Here is a 20,965-nt window from a genome sequence, read left to right as displayed (position 1 = left end):
GAATGCTGATCAATTTCTTTCTACATTGGCTACCTTTACTTTCCTATCGCGCTCTTCAACGACCGACTAGTATCTGCTCGTTGGTTCGACTCATTTTTTTCCCCGCATTCGGATCCGCTTGCACTACACACCAGGAGTCAAGAAGTAATGCCACAAATCGAAAACGTTATCAAAACACCTGTGCCAAGCCTACTGTTGGCAACTATCACCAATGTCACACAAAAACAATCCACCGTAAAAATGATAAATCAAATTTAAAACTTAAAGCAGTTTCCGCACGAAAAAAGTTTACAGAAATTACATACCTCTTACGTATACTGCTCCGTCACTACGAACAGAGCGATGTAGAGGGAAAAAAAATAGCTCTATAATCGCAATAATATAGGTGGTACACACGTCAACAATTTCCACTAGCGCACTGAGCCAAGCAGCTATACGGAAAAACTAACACACCCTACAGAACAGACAGTGTTGCCTACTCGCTCGAGCACATCGCCTTCGGTCCCAGTTCACACCGGCACGAAAGAGATGGGTAACATCTCGTCACTCGACTGTTGTGTTGGTGCACTGATCATCGAGGGGTCTACGTAACCAGATTTACCTCGCGCTCTAACTATCTCTCTCTCTCTCTTTCGCTTTCTCGCTTCGACCACTGTGTCGTCCACGGGAGACCGCGTGCTGCCTTCCTCGTCACACACGTCTACTCAATCTCATTCAACGCGACGATACGTCGTTTCACACTACGGGCACTTTAATGCTTGAAGTGGTACCAGCAACAATAGCAACAGCAGCAGACCTTCGAGAATCAGCGGACAAGTTCGTCATATTCGTAGCGAGCACCGAAACGAAACTAGCGAGAGCTTGTTTTTGACAGAATGCGTGAACGTCATCGCAACGTGAAAACTGTGGCGGCAGCAGGAGAATGAGAGAGAGAGAGAACTCTCGCGACGTTTTCGAGAGATCGTGAACCGAACGAACACACATATGCCATGCTCTTGGTCGTAATCGTTTCCCAAAGATGGAAAACCTATCTCGAGGGGCATCGTAATGGTTATCAGTTTTGGACCACCATACAAAAAAAAAACCATTACAAACAAATTTCCTTCGACATTACGTAACTCCAAATCGGGGAGATTGTTGATTTAATTTATTTCCGCTTGGAAAGTGGGAAAACTATCGAACAACCCCTCGCCTGTGCAGTCATCGTTCAGTGTAGCGGTATGCTTACGTATTTATGTCGTTTGCATAGCATACCCACTTGACGATTGAGCCAGCATAAAAACAACGGACTGGAATGCTCCGACCGACGAGTCGAATTTCATTCTCTATACCTACGATCATGACGGCGTCTGTAAATGTGCCTTTTGCTGCTGTATGCTATACGCTACGCCGTTGGTGATGTGTTATACGTAATCAGGGGTGACGTCATCGCCCTGCTGCTGATGGTGCGCCATTGTTAGGCAGCCTTTTTTTATGACCTATCGTGAAACTGAAAACTTCGGTGTTGGGTGGCGGAAAATTTCGCCAACTGTTCCAAACCGATCGATGCCCACCCGTCATCGCATCGCAGCATGCGGTGGGTGGGTGGCAGCTATACTAACTATGCACGTAGGCCTGCTAAGATGCGCTATTTTTCTCTCGTCTAACTGAGGTAAAGGGCATCAATTGACATTGAAAAGTGTGTATTTTTAAGAGGACGAATTCGGATTACGTCATCAAGACAGAGCGCGCGCGTGGAAGTGTAAATTTGATCTTGAATTTTTTTTTTGAGCGCTAAGCATCCACGTAAAAATGAATCTTGTCTTTATTCCCGGACAAAAATGAAAATTGAATAGCGCAACAGTACTGGCGTGACTATCAAATGAAGTTATAAACCGTTCAAGACATTCAAAGTATCGATTATTGAGTAGCGACACACAATAGCTGTATTGTAATCACACTGCTGCCGAAGACGAACAGTGAGATCCCGCCCGGGCAACATTGGTTAAATTATCACCTGCGATTCTAATAAAATAACACCTCGAGAGGATTCACTGTGCCAAAACAAAAAAAATAAAACAAACGAATGCACAGCTTGCTATTTGATTACATTCGGTCACGTAGTGCGGCGAGGATTTCGCCGCGAGAAATCTTTGAGCTCACTCACTAATACTGCACAACTGCCTCGGCAACGAGTAATAATAACAAACGACGACGACGACGACGCCGCCGCTGCCACCGACGACGACGAGAACGAACGGTCCTCTCACGCCTTCTGTTTGTATGCTGGCTAGTGGACGGGATGACGTAATGTTTATGTTATTTTTAAATTTTTCGCTCCACTCAACTTTTTGTGAAACTGTTTCCTACTTGTTCACCATTTAAAAAAAATAATGAATATCAAAAAGATTTGTTTTGATTCTGTCTAAATATGGTTTCCATCCTACATGAACATAAATCCATCGATTGCTTCAATAAACCGTGCCAACAGCTGAAAAGTACCCATCGACCATGTGCCATAAAAGATAGCAGTCTGATGTCATACAACTTATTGCGTTTTGACATTGTACTGTTCGTGATGTGTCGGTGTTGCTTGCAGATGCTTGTGTATTGTGCATCGCAATATGTGTTGATGGTATTGGTGGCTAGATGGTAAGCAGTTTCGTACCCCTCGTCATTAGCCTTTTCGAAACTGATTGAACACTAATAACCAACTAGCTCGAAAAATAGATATAGAACTTTTTTTTGAAGAATTTGGGATTTACATTTAAAAAAAAACTGCTCTTTCCAAATTCGCCCTGTGGGAGAATGGGTAGAATTTAACCGTGAATAACTCGAGTTATACTAGCACCAACAACATAACTATTTCTCCGTGCCATCAGAAATCTGATCAGTGTGAGATAACAATAAATAATTAAAAAATAAATTTCTCAAACTTTTGGAAATCATGTGAAAAACTCACCACGCTTTCTAGTCTTTTTCGCACCCGGACGATGGATTTCTGGTAGTCCCAGTTCCAATGTTCAACTTAACGCGTATAAAAGGTAAAGCATGGCCGAAAATTTCTTCTCGTGCTTTAGACAGCTTCCAGTTTTGTAGTGGCGAGGAACTTCCACCAACAGGCCTTCGGCGTGGTTTAAAACTTCATTCGGATTGGATTCATAAACTGAGAGTTCGATCCTGAATTATAAAAGCCTTGGTATTACATTCCTGTAGCGGAATTTGACCTTCTGTTTCAACAGACTTCGCAGCCGATTCAGAGTGTACAGAACCATTGCTTGGCTGGTGCTACGATTCTACTGACACTACGAATCCTTCCAGGTCGAGGCTCGAACTTACGACAACTGGTTGGTAAGACCAGCGCCCTATGCATTGAATCGCCAACAAATCCTGAATTATGGTCCTCCTAAATTCTCAACTTAATTGCAGGTTTAGAATTTAGTTTCAGTATTCAGTTTTAGAATTTATTACTAGAATACATGTTCGGAATTCTAAAGAAGAACTAAGACTCTAGAACTGAATCCTAAATCTGGATTCGGGAGCTAGATTTTTGGAATTGAATACAGAATTTTAAGTCAGAAATTCAAATTCTAAATTCTGGAACATATTTCAAGATGTGAATTTTACCTCTGGATGCTGGAACTAATTTTTAAATTAGAGCTCCGAACCTAAATTTTGGAACTGGTTTCGGAACCAGAACTTAATTCCCGAATTTAGTTTCAGAACTCAATTCCACAATTCCGTTTCAGAATTCAGTTTCATAATTCAGAACCTGTGCCCTCGAACAATATTCGGAACTTGTATTCTGGAACTGGATTTTGGAAATGAGTTCTGTCCCTTAATTCAGATTCGGAATTCACATTCAGTATTCAGTTCTAAAATTCAATATTAGAACTGAATTGGGTTCCAAACCGTGAACCTAGATCAGGTGAAAAAAAATTGGGGTGTATTTTCATAATACAGAGGAGACCGGGGCTAAATCAGACACTTTTTAGAAATTGAAAAAAAAACATCCATTAAAACTGGGTTTTTACCCAATTCATCACTACCGCGTCATCCCCAAGCGCGTTTACTTAGTCAATCGATGAATCCAAATAATAGCAGTTTTATAAGATATTTACGCTGTCCGGTTTAACCACGTGTCCGGTCTAGCCCCTGTCTCTCCTAATAATTTCTTGATGATGATTTCTTCGCTCGCACTGACAACATCAACGAGAGCTCTTCTTTTTTACACATATACACCACTGTTATATAAAGTGTGCACGCATCATGAGAGCGAGTGTTTATTTTTTTCAACTCTAGCATTCGATCACACCAAATTTCTAGAGCAGAGCTCTGAAATTCTCTGAGGTGGATGAAGATATTTTCTCCGAAGTGTGCACGCAATATTCAGCAAAAGCGCAATTTATCGTTAAAATTTAGTTTTTTCTTGATGCGAAAAAGATTGTCATAGCAAGACCATCGTTACCTTCTATAAATTTAAAAATTGAATCACAAAAGTGTTCGCTCTGTAGCACGCACCAGTGGTCACTTGGGTGTATTTAGGCGAGAGCGCGTGAGAGCGATTCGTGCGAAGAGAATTTGTTTCACTCACGACAGCTGCTTTAACCACAAGCACACACTCAAATTCTGTCCATTCGACACTGGGAAGAAGGGCTCTTTCCTTTTTGTGTGATTTTCGCTTCTTACTTCCCCTGGGTAGACAAGAATCTTACACCGGTGTGTATCACTCTGGTGAAATTCCATCACTGCTTTTAGGACACGGAAATTAGATCCAGTTATAGTGTTATAATTGACTGTATAGTGTAATCGTTATTATAGTGCTATGGTTGAGTGCACGATGAATTATGTATGGTGATAATTTACTAGAGATTTTACGGTTTCGTTAGTTAGCTCACAAAATTGATGACTTCCCTATTCTAAGCACGAAATCACAAAAATAATTTGGATTTTATTTCTTTGTAGAATTACTCTAATATCATCTATATTTATATTTTGCTGGTCGAACTTTAGAAATGTTCATTCACAATTGTTTTTTTTACAGGACTTGATGTAGCTGAACATTATTCGATGGATATCCCTCCAATCGCAGAAGCTTACGTTTTCATTCTTCAGATGTGGAGAGCAACTCTTTTTGAAGTGCTCCTCTCTGTTTTTCGCGAAAAACATTCTCGCAATTTTTGCATCAAAGCAAAATTTGGCTTTTTTTTCAAACCATTTTTCATTTTGCTGAAACTATTTGCAAAGTCTTCTGTAATTTACAAATAAGCTTAAGTTTATTGCGAATGCTGTGAATTTTATGGCTCTAGCGGCAACAAAATTTGACTGAAATGCCACATGCCGTTCACATCCTGTATGTCAGGTTAAAATTGTAAGTCAGTTTTAAAAAGTTTGTGCAATCAAACTGCTTAAATGGCAGTGGAAACAATCGCTCTTTAGCGTGCAAAAACAAAAGTCAAATGCATTAAAACATTATTGAAATATTGGAAATTAACCTACTTGACCGAAGGACAACTACTCGTCAGACCTATTCATGAGTTGGTGATCGTGTACCATGAATGAATTAGACGATTGTTAGTTTAGTTTGATTTGTTTTATATCTATGCCGATGGACCAAAAATTAAATCAATACGAAGTTTCGTCCGGGAATCAGAAAATAAATACGTTTCAGGCATCTGAAAACGTTGACCACGCAATATATTTTTGGCAGGCGCGTATACAGGGGTAAAAATCCAGTTTTAATGGAAATAGTTTTCAAATTTTAAAAAGTGTAATGAAATTTCTGGAACTCGCCTGATTTTTGGCATGTGGGAAAAAGAAAAAGTCATCGAGAGCTACATCAGGACTGTACGGTGAATGGGTCGTGCGATGTTTTAAACGTTCCAGTAGTCGTTTGTTTGAAGTGATGTGTATGATCTCGCAATATCGTGACAAAGAATGATTTTTGTCGTTAATACGACTTACTTTACTATGGGGCTCCTTTTCAAAATTTACGAGTGATAAGTTTTTGTTCGTGAATATCTCTTGTTGTATCAAACGAATCAACATAATTTTTGCTACATACCATCGGAAATGTGATCACAATTTAATGATAAAATTTTCAGTTGTGTGACATAATCTCAAATAATTCAAAATTAAACTTTTCTGAAATGTTTAGTATAAACGAGTATCAAAGAGGATAATTCATAAGGTGCGTTTGCCTTTCTCGTATTTTTAAAGCTCATAGCTCAGTGATCTGTGAAAGGATTTATTTAATCTAACTACCAATAAAATCGAAATTTTTCAACTTAAACTTGTATAGCAACAGCATTGAAGTAGTACACTATTGAAAAACCTGTCTCATTTGACCCATGTCAACACCAGCCAATCAGAACGCGTTCTGAGGAAAAGAACAAAATATCTGCTGCTGTACAACAAATCGTTCGAGAAAAATGTTCCGAACAGTGCTTAATATCGTAGTGAGTTTCACAATTTGGTCCTTATGAAAGGCAGGAATGAATCCCGTACAGCATCCTGATAGTTTCTTTCAATGAAATGCAAATCCAAAATGCAATAATCGACATTAAAATTCTGTGTGCTGCTGTTTAGGACCGCCCATTAGTGAAAAAGCTACAAACGAAATCACGTAAAAATACACCTCTTAACAAAAATTGGAAAGCTAGTTTCGCTTCCGACAAGAGTATTTACGTCACAGCTGTCAGTCGTTTGCATTGGTGAAAAAACAACGAAAAGAGGACAACGGTGGAGAGCATCACACAAAATCAGCCGTTCTAACGGCTCTAAAAGTTTTCTTAAGAACTATTAGGACTTCTTGCTCGCATATCGAAGGTAAATATCCTCAGTTTAGTGCAAATCTAGAACAGTTTGATTAGATTTGTGCACTTTTCGCTGTATGAAATTTACAGTAATCGAGATCAAGTGAAGCCTTCTTTGTTTTTGTGAAAAATGTGGAAAAGGGGAATGCTTGCATAATTCATACAATTGTTCAACTAATTGATATTCGGAAGTGTTAAGGAACATGTCAGTTGTTTTCGTAGTCACGACATACAATTATGTCTCTGACATTACCCACCCGCCTTTTTTTAGCGATTCGTATTCCATATTTTTCTGATAGGTTCTGACAGCTCTTATCACTCCTGTATTTCGATCAAGTTAGATTACTCAGTTCGAATGTGAATCGAGTGATGCTCTTGCATGGAAAACTCGAACTCGAGCGAGATACAGAATGCGAAAATTTTTAGGCGATCTAGGGCCGCTTTTACATAGGGGCAGTAGCAACACGTGCCCCCCGAGCCCTCCGGTCTTAGGAGACCCTTGATGGGACCCACCGAGCAAACAAAAAGGCCATCCGGTTTGTACAAATGCATCTTACCACCATCATTGCGGTTAAGTAGTCTGTTTGGTTGAAAATTAAAACCGTAAATTAGGTCAGAATTATTCTCAAGTGGCTTCAGAAACCACAGAAAACTATTTTGAAAATTTACTAGTTTATGGTTCAAGCAGTTAGTAAAATATCACTATTAATACTTCCTAGGCACAGATTGCTTGCTAAACGAGAATGTTTTGTTTTTTCTCAACCTCCTTTGTTTTGTAAACTTCCTGAACCAGTTTGCCAATGTATTGAGCTCTGAATTTTATATTCAAGATGATTTGTTTCTTGACCAAGAATTGCCGTAATTTCTTTAATTGACCGTCCTATTTGAGTTTTGTTGAACCGTATAATCCACCTCTCATAATTCTAAACGTAAGCTCAGTTAGTCATCATGTCACTAATCTACAAAAAATTATATCAAAGCGAAATTTTATTCAAGATGCTACTCACAAGGCATTTCTCATTATTTTACTGTGCATCCCATCCCCGTATCATTCCACGTAAAACCCGTCGCATCGATTAGGGTCACATTGTAATTTATTCTCCGAAATTTTCTGCATAACTTCTGTAACTGTAAGCTCCACTGCTCCAGCGCCAAACGATATTTTTGGGCAAAATACAATGCATGTTACGGTAATTTTTATATTTATTTTTTTTAGTGCATCTTCAACTCAAATCTCTTCTGCGTAGACCAGCTTCCGAACAGAAAACATAAAAATAAATACTAAACATTAGGAAATAAAACCTCATCTATGATGGAGAGTAAATACGCGTACTAAAACACAACACCTTGCTCAAAAGTGTGAGTGATAAGAAAAACCATTGCCACACAGCAGCCGGGCCGGGCCGGGCCGGGCCCGGCGACATCACGATGGAACCGGCTGGTGAAGCAATAAAAATCAGAAAACACTAACCGCTAAAATAAAATTTGTTCGATTGTCAACCCGAGATTACGGATGGGGTTGTGGTGGTAAAAACAAGCAAGATTAGAGCCAAGGTAAGAATTGAAAACAAAGATCACTAACGACTAGAAAAACCAAAAAACAATAAAACTTAGCTCTCGTGCAACTCAATTCGACTTCACTTGGCTGTCGTCGTCGTGGTGGCGAGCGGCGTCATTATGATGATGTTGATGATGATGCGGATGATGACGATGATGGGTGCCACCACCATTTCCACTCGGATGTTCACTGTGGTGATTATCATAGGTTAGAATAGTCCCGGCATGGTTCGGTTTCAGCTCGTGCGGGTGAATATTGATCTTTTCAGTGATTTCATGACCATGATTCATCCGGGAGACCGCATCGTCCTCGTCCGATCCGATGACCAACGCACCGTGAGGCCCTCGTTCCAAATGATGATGCTGATCAAGTCGCTCACCGGCAACGTGATGATGCTGCGGGTGTTGTTCGACGCTACTAGCATGAGGACTCAGTATGTCGAACTGATGCTTGAGCAGTCGCTCGTGATCTTCCTGTTCGGGCGTTTTCGGTTGCGGATGAAACTCTGCCGGATCCTCTTCCAGCTCCAACTCGGTCCGTAGTCGCTCAATATCCAGGATGGTGTTTTCCGATTTCAGTGAGTCCACCAGTGCGTCCCAGTTGCGATCGCTGGAACCCTTGATCAGTTTAATCATGTCGACCAGTTCCTGTCGGTCCTGCTTGGAGTTGGTTTCCTGTATGCTTTTCAACAAACCGGAGATTTTCTGATGCAATAGTTTTTTAACGTTATCGGTATGGCTGTGGTGCTCGTAATGGTTCAAATGGTGCTGCTGAAGATAGGTCGTACCGTGCGATCCACTCTGATGGGAGTGCACCGGAGAATGATGAACCGGCTCGGTGTCGTTTTCACTGAAATGGACAACCTCCAGCAGTTCCGGAATGTCATTTTGGATCAAGGAAGCCGTAGTTGATTGCACTTGCACCACCTGGATCGGTTCTTCATGGTGGTGGTGGTGATGTTGCTGGTGCTTTTTGTCTGATTGTTTCTCACACGAAGTGCACGAACAGTTTTTGATGATCTGTACTCGCTTCACCAAAACGGTGGGTTTAGCTTCCTCATCACCGTTGAGATTGGAATTTTCCGAACAATCCAACGTGACCTGAAACGAAATGGTAACGAATTAGCTTGCTGTTTAATAGCTTGAGTTAATTTTCCCTCACGTTATGCCAAATCGTTTCCGATTCCGGCTGACAGCTGTCGCAGTACGGTCCTAATACTTCCCCGGGATCCGACGGTTCCGTGTGCGGAATGGAGTAACTGAAACATGCGCCTACACATACATTATTGTCGATCGTCACCTGTTTGCAACCTGGATGACTGATCACTTGACTGATGTTTCGTGTGGTACACCACGAGTGCTTATCTGGATACAGTACGATGTTATGAACCTACAAACAAAGCAAAGAAACTTAGTAAGTGAAGGAAACCGTGCGCCTCCTTCGTAGCAAGCATTGCAGGAATATACTTGCCTTGTGTTCTCGATTCCCACTGGCCAACACTGCCAGTGTCGGAATGGCTAGCAAATATAACCACGTTCCCATATTAAACAAATCTAGAAACAAAAAAAAAACAAATCACGTCTCAAATTTCCTATGAACACAACAACCGGAACCACCGGATTGGTGCTGCAGGCAATGATGGAGGGAAGAAGTCGCACATAGCAAGCTGTGTTCGTCGCACGAACAGTCATTCAAGTCTCTCGAAACGGTTGAAGCCGTACATTCATGTGAAGGTTCCACAGCCAGTCTCGCCGGATTGCTTTGATCGAACTTAATCGAATGACACACTCACGATAATATCGAACACAATTCGGATAGACAGTTTATGATCGTCATCTGAAAAGCTGGGATTCAATTATCGAGTCCAACAACTACAATATTTCCTCATACGGAATTGTTGTGCATTTGTTTCCGCAATTGAATTGCAATTCGAAAAAAGTAGTAATCTTATTCAATAATTCTTCCATTTTTCGGAAAACTGCTCCGAAAACCATTTTGTTTTCTACTTTCCTTATGTCGTCTTCGTAGCGTAGATGAAGTTGTAGCGGTGTTTGCACTAAATCCGTTCGTTTTTGCAAATTGCATTACATCGGTGCTACACTTTTTCTATACCGAATCCATTGGTGTAGCACTCATAAATAGATCAGTGTAGCACTGCAGAATTTAATCGTTTATCGGTAGTCAAGGGTAACTGTTTATGTTTATTGTTTACCAATCAACCATACTGAAAAATATGGATAGCCAGTCGAATCCTTTTCCAAAGTTCAAGTTCAGATTCCGATGAAATAATATAATAAATAATAATATTATTTATACCGATGAACAAGAGAGTAACGCACTTTCTTTATTTTCATCGATTATAATTACACATTGTACATGCAGTTTCGAGCAAATTTCCGTCTAACCAGAGACATGGGCCAGTATAAGTATTATTGATCTGTATAAATCATCCACCTTTTTCGAAGGAAATATAGGATCTGGTAGAAGATGTGTATCTTCTGAGCGACAGATTCTAGGTTTTCTTCGGTAATACTAAGTTAACACTTGCAGTAAATAACATGTTTTAACGATAGTAATAAGAAGTTAAAACCGCACTGCTCACACTGGGTATTGAGTTTGTTTATAAACAAACGGCAAAAATGCCTATGTCGTAGGTAGGAAAGAAAAAGTATTTCGACAACATCCGAAAATTAAGAAATAAGCCAAGTACTTCGCCTAGCTATGAAGGATATTATCGTTTCACGCTTATTGCCAACGTTTCGAATATTTTTGAGCAGCAAATGACCAAAAAAGTCATCTTTTAATTTAAAAACAAAAGTGGTTGTACCAGTCTGCGTTGCCAGGTCGTTTCTTCAAAAATCTGTATTTGGCGCAAAAATCTATTTGTACCATATCGGTATCAGAGTCTCTTCTACATAAGCAGTAGAAAATGTCACCAAGAGGTGAGCAAATAAAAAGGTTCCGCGACCACCTTTTCTCATGTCTATTCAAGCTAAAAACCAAAATCGGTACTTATCTGTATGATTCGTGAGTTATCGGTATTTTGGGAGTACATATCTGTATTGCGGTATAGACGGCAAAAATCTGTATAAATACCGAGAAATCGGCATACCTGGCAACGTTGGTACCAGTTTCCAGTTTTGTTTTATTATGATTACATGACTACTTTGATGGAAAACTGCTGTTGTTGAACAGCTTGTCAATTGACATAGTCGAAAAGTGAAGGAAAATACTAGCAGGGTTGTGCTTTACTGACAATTATATCATGTTATTTCGGGAAAACATGTTTTAATGTGACGTTTCTGAATATGAAATAACGCAAAAGTAAAACATGCTATTTCGCTTAAAACATGAATTAAGAGTTAAAACTTGTTTTAACGAAATTAAAACAAAGTTATAAATTATAAATTAAGTCCAGGGCAATTAAACATTAAATTATATATCAGACAAACTTAATGTTTGTATTATTTCTTTTGTTTAGGTTTGCCGCGAATAAAGATTCCTACCGTGAGGTAGGAAATATTTTTAATGTGATGGAGACAACATGCTTTAGGCGTTTCAACAAACTTGATTCCTTAAAACTGCCTATGGGTGCGGAAAAGGTAAGCAAGCGTGCTGCATTTTCCTCATTATTTCCAAAAGTTTTAGAAAACTTTTTTTTCAGTTATTTATGGTTATCTCACGCAGTTGAAAATTTAATCACAAACTCCTGATCATATTTCCGATAGCTTGTAGAAAGAATAATATTATTGGGCTAAGTACATCAAGAGATATGCGCGATACAGTTCTGCCCATTCTTGTACAGGGTAAATTTTGAAAAGGCGTCCCATAGTAATGTAAGTCGTAGACAGACAGACAGACAGACAGACAGACAGACAGACAGACAGACAGACAGACAGACAGACAGACAGACAGACAGACAGACAGACAGACAGACAGACAGACAGACAGACAGACAGACAGACAGACAGACAGACAGACAGACAGACAGACAGACAGACAGACAGACAGACAGACAGACAGACAGACAGACAGACAGACAGACAGACAGACAGACAGACAGACAGACAGACAGACAGACAGACAGACAGACAGACAGACAGACAGACAGACAGACAGACAGACAGACAGACAGACAGACAGACAGACAGACAGACAGACAGACAGACAGACAGACAGACAGACAGACAGACAGACAGACAGACAGACAGACAGACAGACAGACAGACAGACAGACAGACAGACAGACAGACAGACAGACAGACAGACAGACAGACAGACAGACAGACAGACAGACAGACAGACAGACAGACAGACAGACAGACAGACAGACAGACAGACAGACAGACAGACAGACAGACAGACAGACAGACAGACAGACAGACAGACAGACAGACAGACAGACAGACAGACAGACAGACAGACAGACAGACAGACAGACAGACAGACAGACAGACAGACAGACAGACAGACAGACAGACAGACAGACAGACAGACAGACAGACAGACAGACAGACAGACAGACAGACAGACAGACAGACAGACAGACAGACAGACAGACAGACAGACAGACAGACAGACAGACAGACAGACAGACAGACAGACAGACAGACAGACAGACAGACAGACAGACAGACAGACAGACAGACAGACAGACAGACAGACAGACAGACAGACAGACAGACAGACAGACAGACAGACAGACAGACAGACAGACAGACAGACAGACAGACAGACAGACAGACAGACAGACAGACAGACAGACAGACAGACAGACAGACAGACAGACAGACAGACAGACAGACAGACAGACAGACAGACAGACAGACAGACAGACAGACAGACAGACAGACAGACAGACAGACAGACAGACAGACAGACAGACAGACAGACAGACAGACAGACAGACAGACAGACAGACAGACCGACAGACAGACAGACAGACAGACAGACAGACAGACAGATAGCATTGCATAGCCTTTTTATATGAGATGCACTTCTCAGAGACGGCTAAACCGATTCTCAAAACACCTTAGAATCAAATGATATCAAAAGATATAATTGTCTCATACAAAGTTCAGACTTCCGGTTCCGGAATTACAGGGTGATGAGTGTTGAAATTCCTATTTCAAATTACTTCCAAACTTTTCTCAGAGACGGCGTGATCGATTTTAACAAGCTTAGGTTGAAATAGAAAGCCTTGTGGTCTCATACGGAATTCCTTAATTTCATCCGGATTCGACTTCCGGTTCCGGAATTACAGGGTAAAGTGTGTTAAAAGTTGTATACCGTCACTTCAACCGACAAAACAAAAAAAAACGTAACAAGCTTTCTAGATTGGCCTCAAAACTACTCCAATCGATAGTCATTATCAGCAGACGGCCGAACAAACCGACTTCTGCTATCCTGGTTCACGGTTTTTGATTAACGATGGGAGATAGTAGATAGTACTCAACAGCTGTGAGAACGAATATTCCCAACATTAGGTTCAAATGAATGGTATTATGGTCCTACAATAAATACTAATTGTTTTGGTTTCTACAAAAGTTTACACCGTTGTTTAAAATGTAAATGATGTAAGACTTGTAGAAAATCTTTTCAATTAGGAAAAAAAAACTAGTAGAGCTCGATAATACCGATTCCCGGATACTGGTTTCGGAAGTACCGGAAAGAAATTATTTTGGAGAACACCCCAGAATAAAATATTAGACTAGATTCGATGTGAGAAAGGCATCATTAGGTGGAATCTTTTTTCACTTCAACGATATATTTAATAAGGCACTCTATTAAAAAAGTTTGACTTTTTCTAAAGACAGCCTTCACAATAAACTAGATGCACCTGGGAATACATACTTCTGCTATAATCAGAACGTTCAGATAAATTATCTAAAATTTGCAGGTAAATAAGAGCGAATGACTTTCTTGTTTATTTGTTCTACCCATATCTGGTTAAAAAGTATCTCAATAATTTACCTAGACTCTCAGTTTGTGCACTTTTAGTGGATTCTTATGTCGTTTTTCATTGATTCCACTCGCTCGGTGTCAGTGTTTTGCCCTGACAGCCGATCAATGAAACGGTTTTGTAAAGTTTGGTCAAAGATAAACTCAAGATTACGAAGTCCCATATGAATTAAAGAAAAAAAATGCTCGGTAAGCGTGAACCTGAGAACTCAGTAATATCAGTCTTTTAGTAGCCCTTGTTAAAAACCGTCGATGAACATAAAAAAGTGTCTCAAAAATACCATGTTTACGCTAAAAAACCAAAAGAAAATAAACAAAAGTTTGCAAGTTTTGCGTAAAAAACTTTTGGATCTGATTGCTTCTAAAGCGGATTAAACCGTCTTAAACGAATTAAATATTAGGCTACTTGAATATAATAAATTATTTCTACATTCTACAAAGAACTGCGGAAAGTGTTGTGAGATTGTTCGATATTATGAATACTTGAACACGATTTGTTACTAATATGAAAACAAACTTCTTCAGAGTTACGACGCAGCGAGAACTGCGACTGACGGTGAAGCGATTTTATCGGGTCATATTCATAGACTATAGACATAGACTATTCCATCTTGAGCAGGGATGTCTGGTTCACAGATTAATCTGTGTTTCACAGATTTTGAATTATCTGCACAGATTTTTAAAATGACACAGATTTTCACAGATTTCTGAAAATGATTACAGATTTTCACAGGTTCTTGAATAAATCACAGATTTTGGAAATCGAGCACAGTTTAGCACCAAAAAGTACAGAGTGGTTGAGGAAAAAGCGTGTTGGTAGTGAGACCGTTTTTTTTTTTTTTTGCTCACCAAATCGATTTTGAACTGCTATTGTGGTACGGAAAACGGTCCCAGAATTTCACTGACAGGTTTTGGGTTTGATCACAGATTTTTGAAAAAATGACATGGCATCCCTGATCTTGAGTTTATCTTTGGTTTGGTTTTTTGCACGCTTGCTGCTCCCCGCATACGCATGGCTGACTAAACGCTACCAGCTGGAAAAATATGGCTGGCAGAGATTCTGGTGATTGACTGCCTCAACGCTGTAAGATATACAACTCAAACGATACAACCGACGACACGACCAGGCACTTCGAAGGAAAATCGGATTAAAAAGTGTCCGTGAGCGATTTACCGTCAGTTACCACAAATATAGCGATCCCTTGTTAATAATAAATTACCATTTAATTGTTTCCTGATATGAAGTGGAGACAAGATGTGTTGAATGTAATGCCGTGCGATGGCGTTGCTGAACTCAAGAATGATTTCGCCTCAAGCTGACAGGGTCTGCCTAAGTCGTTTTAATCGTTTTAATTTTTCGTCCTATTTTTCTCGTACAATTTTTCAGTAGTATTTTGTTGGATCGTTAACCATATTCGATAGTACCAATTTCGAGTGTCGTGATTTCAATGGCTGAATTCGGATGGCTTTAACATTTTTTTATTTCCATTGCTTTTCTGTTTAATCGAACCGAGTTCTCGATTATTTCATGGAAATTGTCCAGTGGTACGAATTGAGACACTCTTACTTGTTCAACAGAATTGATGGACTTTATAGATGGATTTTTTTTCAAGAGTAGAATTCGTCAAGCTAACTAATCTCCTTTGGTGCTTTTCCTATTTTGAATGCCGTCCACTTAATTGGATTTCTGAGCATAGGCGCATAAGCAGACGATGTTGAAGCCTTTTTAACAAAAATCGTTAGATGTGATATGAGCTAATCATTAAAATTAAACCAATAATACATTTATATTTGCATTCATTATTTCTTACTTTGCGACATATGATAAAACCGTGGAGTATTTCATCATTTACACTCATTGATTCGTTTGGTTCGATTCACATTTTTTTAATTGAACAACAAACGTAACCAAGGATATCGTTATTCTAAAATCAACAGTTTATCAACCTGGGTTGCCAGTTGCAAACATATTTACCGAGATCTCATTTTGACATTACGAGTTACTGAGGGGTAGTTAAATGTACGATACAGTTTTAAAAGCGAGTGGCAGGTCGTGTCGTCGATACAACCGTATCCACCAGGATTTTTCCACATTGAAATCTTTGACATTTTCAGCGAAGGTGAGAAGATGAAAACGCTCGGCTAACTCAGATACAGGCGACTTTGTTTTGTCAAATTGGATTAGACAACCGTCACTGAATCAATTTTGGTAGCCGTCTGGTGGCCATGGCTGTCCAGGTAGCCAAAACGCTATGCCGGTCGGAAAAGAAAACGGGTGCAAAATAATTGCCCGCGAATTGCCCCGAAAGTGCATTTGTTCGTGCGGTGCAAATCAATGAAACACAGTGCACCTGTTTTGATTTCCCGACTGCACGAAAAGTGCACGAATTGAGCAAAACACTCCACGAGTGTTCTCAATGAAAAATGACATTAGTAGAATTCACACAGGATCAAACAAAAGTGCACAAACTCAGAATCTAGTGCCGTTTTTCATTGAAAAACACTGGTGGCGTGGATTGCTCTGGTTTTGCACTTTCGAGCAGAAATGGCAATGAAACACCGTCAGAATGTTGCATTTCTGCTCGAAAGTGCAAAATCAGAGCAATCCACGCCACCAGTGTTTTTCAATGAAAAACGGCTTAGGTAAATTATTGAGATATTTTTCAACCAGATATGGATAAAAAAAAATAACAAGATGGTGATTTGCTCACATTTTCCAGTAAATTTAATTAGATTCTAGATTATTTTTGTACTAACATTCGTACTACCACATTAGTAATTATTTCTAGGTGCATCTAGTTTACCGTGTAGATCAATTTTGGAAAAACAAAGCATGCAAAGCGGCTTTTTGTGACAAAGTCTACATGTCCGGAAAGATTCATTCAAATCTGAGAAAGTGTTGCCAATTGCGAATACGATTTGGCGTGAAATTCGTTATTTACCTTTTCAGAAGTCACAGTTTCTGTAGTTTGTCATACTGAAGCCGTGTACAAATTTTTGTGCCAAATCGAAATCGGGTGGTTTTTGCTTTAGTTAGATTAGACTGCATTAAAGGTTATATTTGGGAAAAAAAAACCTCATAACATCAAGATTCTCGGAACGAACAGACCACAATCGAATTACATTTTGATCCCAACCATGCAACGGAACAGGTCCGATTTAGCCGTCCCATCATCCCTTTTTGTCTGGGACCGTGTTTTCCGACATGATGAAGCTTCTTAAACCGTATCAAGAAACGGGCACCAACAACATCCCCTAGGCTGCAAATACCACCGGGGATACCGAATATGCGACCATGCAAAGACCACCTTCTAGCGGCGCGTCATAACTAACTAACAGACTAACTAAGGCCATATCTAAGAGTAAACGTGGTACGTGGCTAGATCACCGCTAACAGTAATTGCATGTGCATACGCCGAGAGGCCCAGTGCAGTAGTGGGTTCACGAAAGCAACGGACGGCAAATATTGCAATAAATATAGTCGATACCGCAAGGGACTCCCAGAGTCCGCCGCGAGTGAGGCAGAAAAGTGTGGAAAAAAAGGCCTACACACAGCACACAACAACAGGCCTGCCGCCGCTGAAGAAAACTACGCTGGACACCAATTTAGAGGAGCAAGGAATGTGGAAAAGTTGTTTGCGTTTCTCGTCTAATTACAATATGCAAACAAAACACTCGAACTGTTGAAGTTTACTTTGTCGAGTGAGGCTAAGCTTTGTGTACTACGGGGAATGGCCCTTTCCTAACAACTCGTCCGAGAGTCTCGATTGTCTCTGCTTCATCAGGTGGTGGTGACCATTGGACACCGGTAATGGAGTGACAGTTAATGATTTGGACAAATGGAAAACCAGTCGATTTTTGTCGTCGGTTTCGATTGCCGTCGAATACAGTCAGGCGGGAGGCGAGCTTCTAATTTCCGTTCGGTTTCAGCACAGAAAAATTGATTGCGTATTAAATCTCGCGGAAGAACGGCCCAGCTGCTGCCGATCGACTCGACTTGCCATTTAATACATATACACATAGCGAAGCATTTTTTTTATTTGTTGCAGCAGCAAAACCAGCAGAAATCTGATAGCACAGAGCGCAACGCTCTCCGCGCCCCACTGACTTTAAACGGGGAGCTGTTAATCAACTAGTTTTACATACAGAGGTGTTGGTTAGTGCAGTCTCTTGGTGCTGCAGCACGGGAAGGAGGCTAGTTTGCAAATCCGTTCGTCGCTACTTTGACAAGCTGCTCCGGCTGCTGCTGCTGCTGCTAGTGCTGTCTTTCGGTTTTTCACGCAAATGTAGAACTGGCAAATAGAAACCTTTAAACATCAGAGGTTTGTTACATCCGAACGAAAAGAAAAAAAAAAACGTTAAAATCTGTTAACACCGTTTCCACTAGCAACGGCAGCAACAAACGGTCTCTTGGATGGGCTGGGTGGACGCAACCGGGGTGGGCGTGTATAGAAGAGTGTATGAGACATACGAAAAGAACCCGTGCAAAATAATAATATGAAAAAAAAACTGCTGAGGTTCAACGAAAAAAAAAATAATGCCGCGACATACACGGCAAAGAGCGAAAAATCGAAAAGCGATATCACTACCTCTTCCGTCAGCCGCACCCACCCTGACAGCACGGGCTCCCTTCCAATCCTGTCTCCTGTAGCCATGCAAAAAGCTGTACTCTCGTACGACCACTCGTTGACCAGTGTTTTCTGCGTCGGCCCCGCCACCATCGGCAGGCAGTAGCTACCGCGAGCTCAGTCAGTCGTCGCTTAAAACGAGTATCTATTTTAGGAGATTATTCCTTACTTAGAAAAAAACAAGCCAGTCCCGCAAAACTGACGATGACCAGTGTTCCTTCTCGATCGAAGATTCATCGACCGAACCGGACGGAACGGAACGGAAGACTTCTCACATATCGCACAGCTGTGACCTCAACCGTTTCGCGAAACCACCACCCGAAAAAAAAAAACACTTCCGTACACTACACCTATATTCTGCATATTTATCTTCTTTATCTCAAGCGGGTTACTCTTTAAACCGAAACTCCTTCTCCTGACTGCAGCCAAAACAGCAACCAATCCTTTGCCTTCCGTCGTAGCAAACAAATAAAAGAAAGACAAAAAAAAAACTTCACGCGTGTAAGCGCGTTGTTCCTCCGATGCGCATCTGGCACCTTTCGATGGCCAATTTTCACACTCACTCAGTGTTGTGTACCACCGTCATACAGCAGTTAGCCCTTTCTGGTCGTCCTCTCGCGATTTCACCAACCGGCCACTTGATTATCCTTTATCTGCTCGGCGATTTTAGACTAATTAGATACCGCGCGGAACGGCAGCGAACAAAAAAGCACACTTTCCTTCTCCACCGCGTACTTCTCAATGAGGATCGCGCAACGATCGGCACACGGCAAAGGAGCGCATATTCTCGCTCCGCGGACGATGACGACGACGACGACGACGACGACGACGTTGACACATAAGCCGCCAATAGGTGGCACTCGTTGTCGCTCTGTAGATACTATTCGCTCTCCGGCGGCCAACTACCGCCATTGATTTTCTTGCTGTTGCTGTTGTTACTGTTGCTGTTGCCGCTGGGTGATTCATTTCTCACAGGTTCTCGCGGTAAGTCGATCTTGCGTCCCACAGCATCTACGATTCGACCCCGGCGGTGTAAGTAATCGCGTCGATCCGGTCGTGTCATAAACACGGATTCTCGTTTCTGCCTCTCTCTCTCTCTCTCTCTCTCTCTCTCTCTCTCTCTCTCTCTCTCTTTCTCATTCTGTTTCCATCCGAATTGAGTAGTGGTGTTCGCTCTCTCGCTCAAAGGTGACATGAGAAACATTGACACTTTACCGAGGTGTTCAAGCTGGCCGGTGAGTTGCTCCACTAAAGACTGTCCCATAAAGTATGGACGCACTTTGATTTCGCTGTAAATAATTCGCAAGTGTTAGATATTCAAATTTTATTCGATAAACTACTAATATTAGACTACAACAACAGAATATTATTGTCAACATTTGCTACTTAGCCATTGTAGACTAGCTGGTGCACCTTCTTGCGAACGTTCCTCATTAAATTCCGTACAGACTTCTTGGCGACAAGTTTTGACACTTTTTTCCAATCTTTTTCGAACTGTTCAATGGTTTCGGCAACCGAGACATGTTTCCTAAGATGTGCCTTCGTTAATGCCAAAAATTCCTCAATTGGTCGAAGTTGTGGGCAATTTTGTGGATTCATGTCTTTTGGGACGAAAGTGACATTTTTGGTAGTATACCATTCTACCGTTGATTTCGAGTAGTGGCAAGAAGCAAGATCTAGCCAGAAGACAACAAGATCCTTGTAGCTTCGAATCATGGGTAGAAGTCGTTTTTGTAAACATTCCTTGATGTATATTTCGCTGCTCATTGAAGCAGTGGTGATGAAGGGTTTCGAAATCTTACCGCAGCTACAAATGACCATAGCTTTCTTACCAAATTTTTCGACTTGAATCGATGTTTTTACTTACCCTTCTCGCACCGTATAATATTGTGGTTCCGGCAAGGATTTGTAATCGAGTTTCACGTAGGTTTCGTCGTCCATGATCATGCAGTGCAAATTTCCAGCAAGAATCGTATTGTACAGCTTTCGAACCCTCGGCCTGATGGATGCTTCTTGTTTCGGAC

At 40.8% G+C, this 20,965-nt stretch overlaps 2 protein-coding genes across 14 annotated transcripts in view; both read right to left on the bottom strand.

Moving 5' to 3' along the window:
* Nucleotides 1–2,147, bottom strand: part of LOC131426432 (cyclic AMP response element-binding protein B) — a 29,277-nt gene extending 27,130 nt beyond the window's left edge. The window contains exon 1 of one of the 12 annotated variants that reach the window (XM_058589148.1): nucleotides 1,997–2,147. The gene's annotated coding sequence lies outside the window, so the exon portion shown is untranslated. The other 11 variants (XM_058589155.1, XM_058589158.1, XM_058589157.1 and 8 more) reach the window with 11 other exon arrangements.
* Nucleotides 2,148–7,866: 5,719 nt separating this feature from the next.
* LOC131426431 (uncharacterized) lies at nucleotides 7,867–19,753 on the bottom strand. Of its 2 annotated transcripts, none has more exons than XM_058589143.1 (4): nucleotides 19,505–19,753; nucleotides 9,823–9,905; nucleotides 9,514–9,741; nucleotides 7,867–9,452 (listed from the first exon to the last, which is right to left on the bottom strand). In XM_058589143.1, the coding sequence occupies exons 2-4, from the start codon at nucleotides 9,892–9,894 to the stop codon at nucleotides 8,421–8,423; spliced, it is 1,332 nt and encodes a 443-aa protein (XP_058445126.1). In that variant the 5' UTR covers nucleotides 9,895–9,905; nucleotides 19,505–19,753; the 3' UTR covers nucleotides 7,867–8,420. The 2 variants fall into 2 exon arrangements, with proteins under 2 accessions (XP_058445126.1, XP_058445127.1); XM_058589144.1 differs by lacking the exon at nucleotides 19,505–19,753 and adding an exon at nucleotides 18,903–19,046.
* Nucleotides 19,754–20,965: the final 1,212 nt, after the last annotated feature.

The sequence above is a fragment of the Malaya genurostris genome, chromosome 1 (assembly GCF_030247185.1).
Source record: "Malaya genurostris strain Urasoe2022 chromosome 1, Malgen_1.1, whole genome shotgun sequence".
In the NCBI taxonomy this organism is placed as follows: domain Eukaryota; kingdom Metazoa; phylum Arthropoda; class Insecta; order Diptera; family Culicidae; genus Malaya; species Malaya genurostris.
Note: the sequence above shows the minus strand (reverse complement) of the source record. Positions and strands in the feature narration are given on the sequence as shown.

What these genes read in the sequence shown, in the direction of transcription:
- LOC131426431 (XM_058589143.1), bottom strand. Translation starts at nt 9,894, where the DNA reads ATGGGAACGTGGTTATATTTGCTAGCCATTCCGACACTGGCAGTGTTG. An exon ending in GTGGGAATCGAGAACACAAG is followed by an intron (nt 9,742 to 9,822) that starts GCAAGTATATTC and finishes CTTTGTTTGTAG; the next exon opens with GTTCATAACATCGTACTGTA. An exon ending in CGGAAACGATTTGGCATAAC is followed by an intron (nt 9,453 to 9,513) that starts GTGAGGGAAAAT and finishes ATTTCGTTTCAG; the next exon opens with GTCACGTTGGATTGTTCGGA.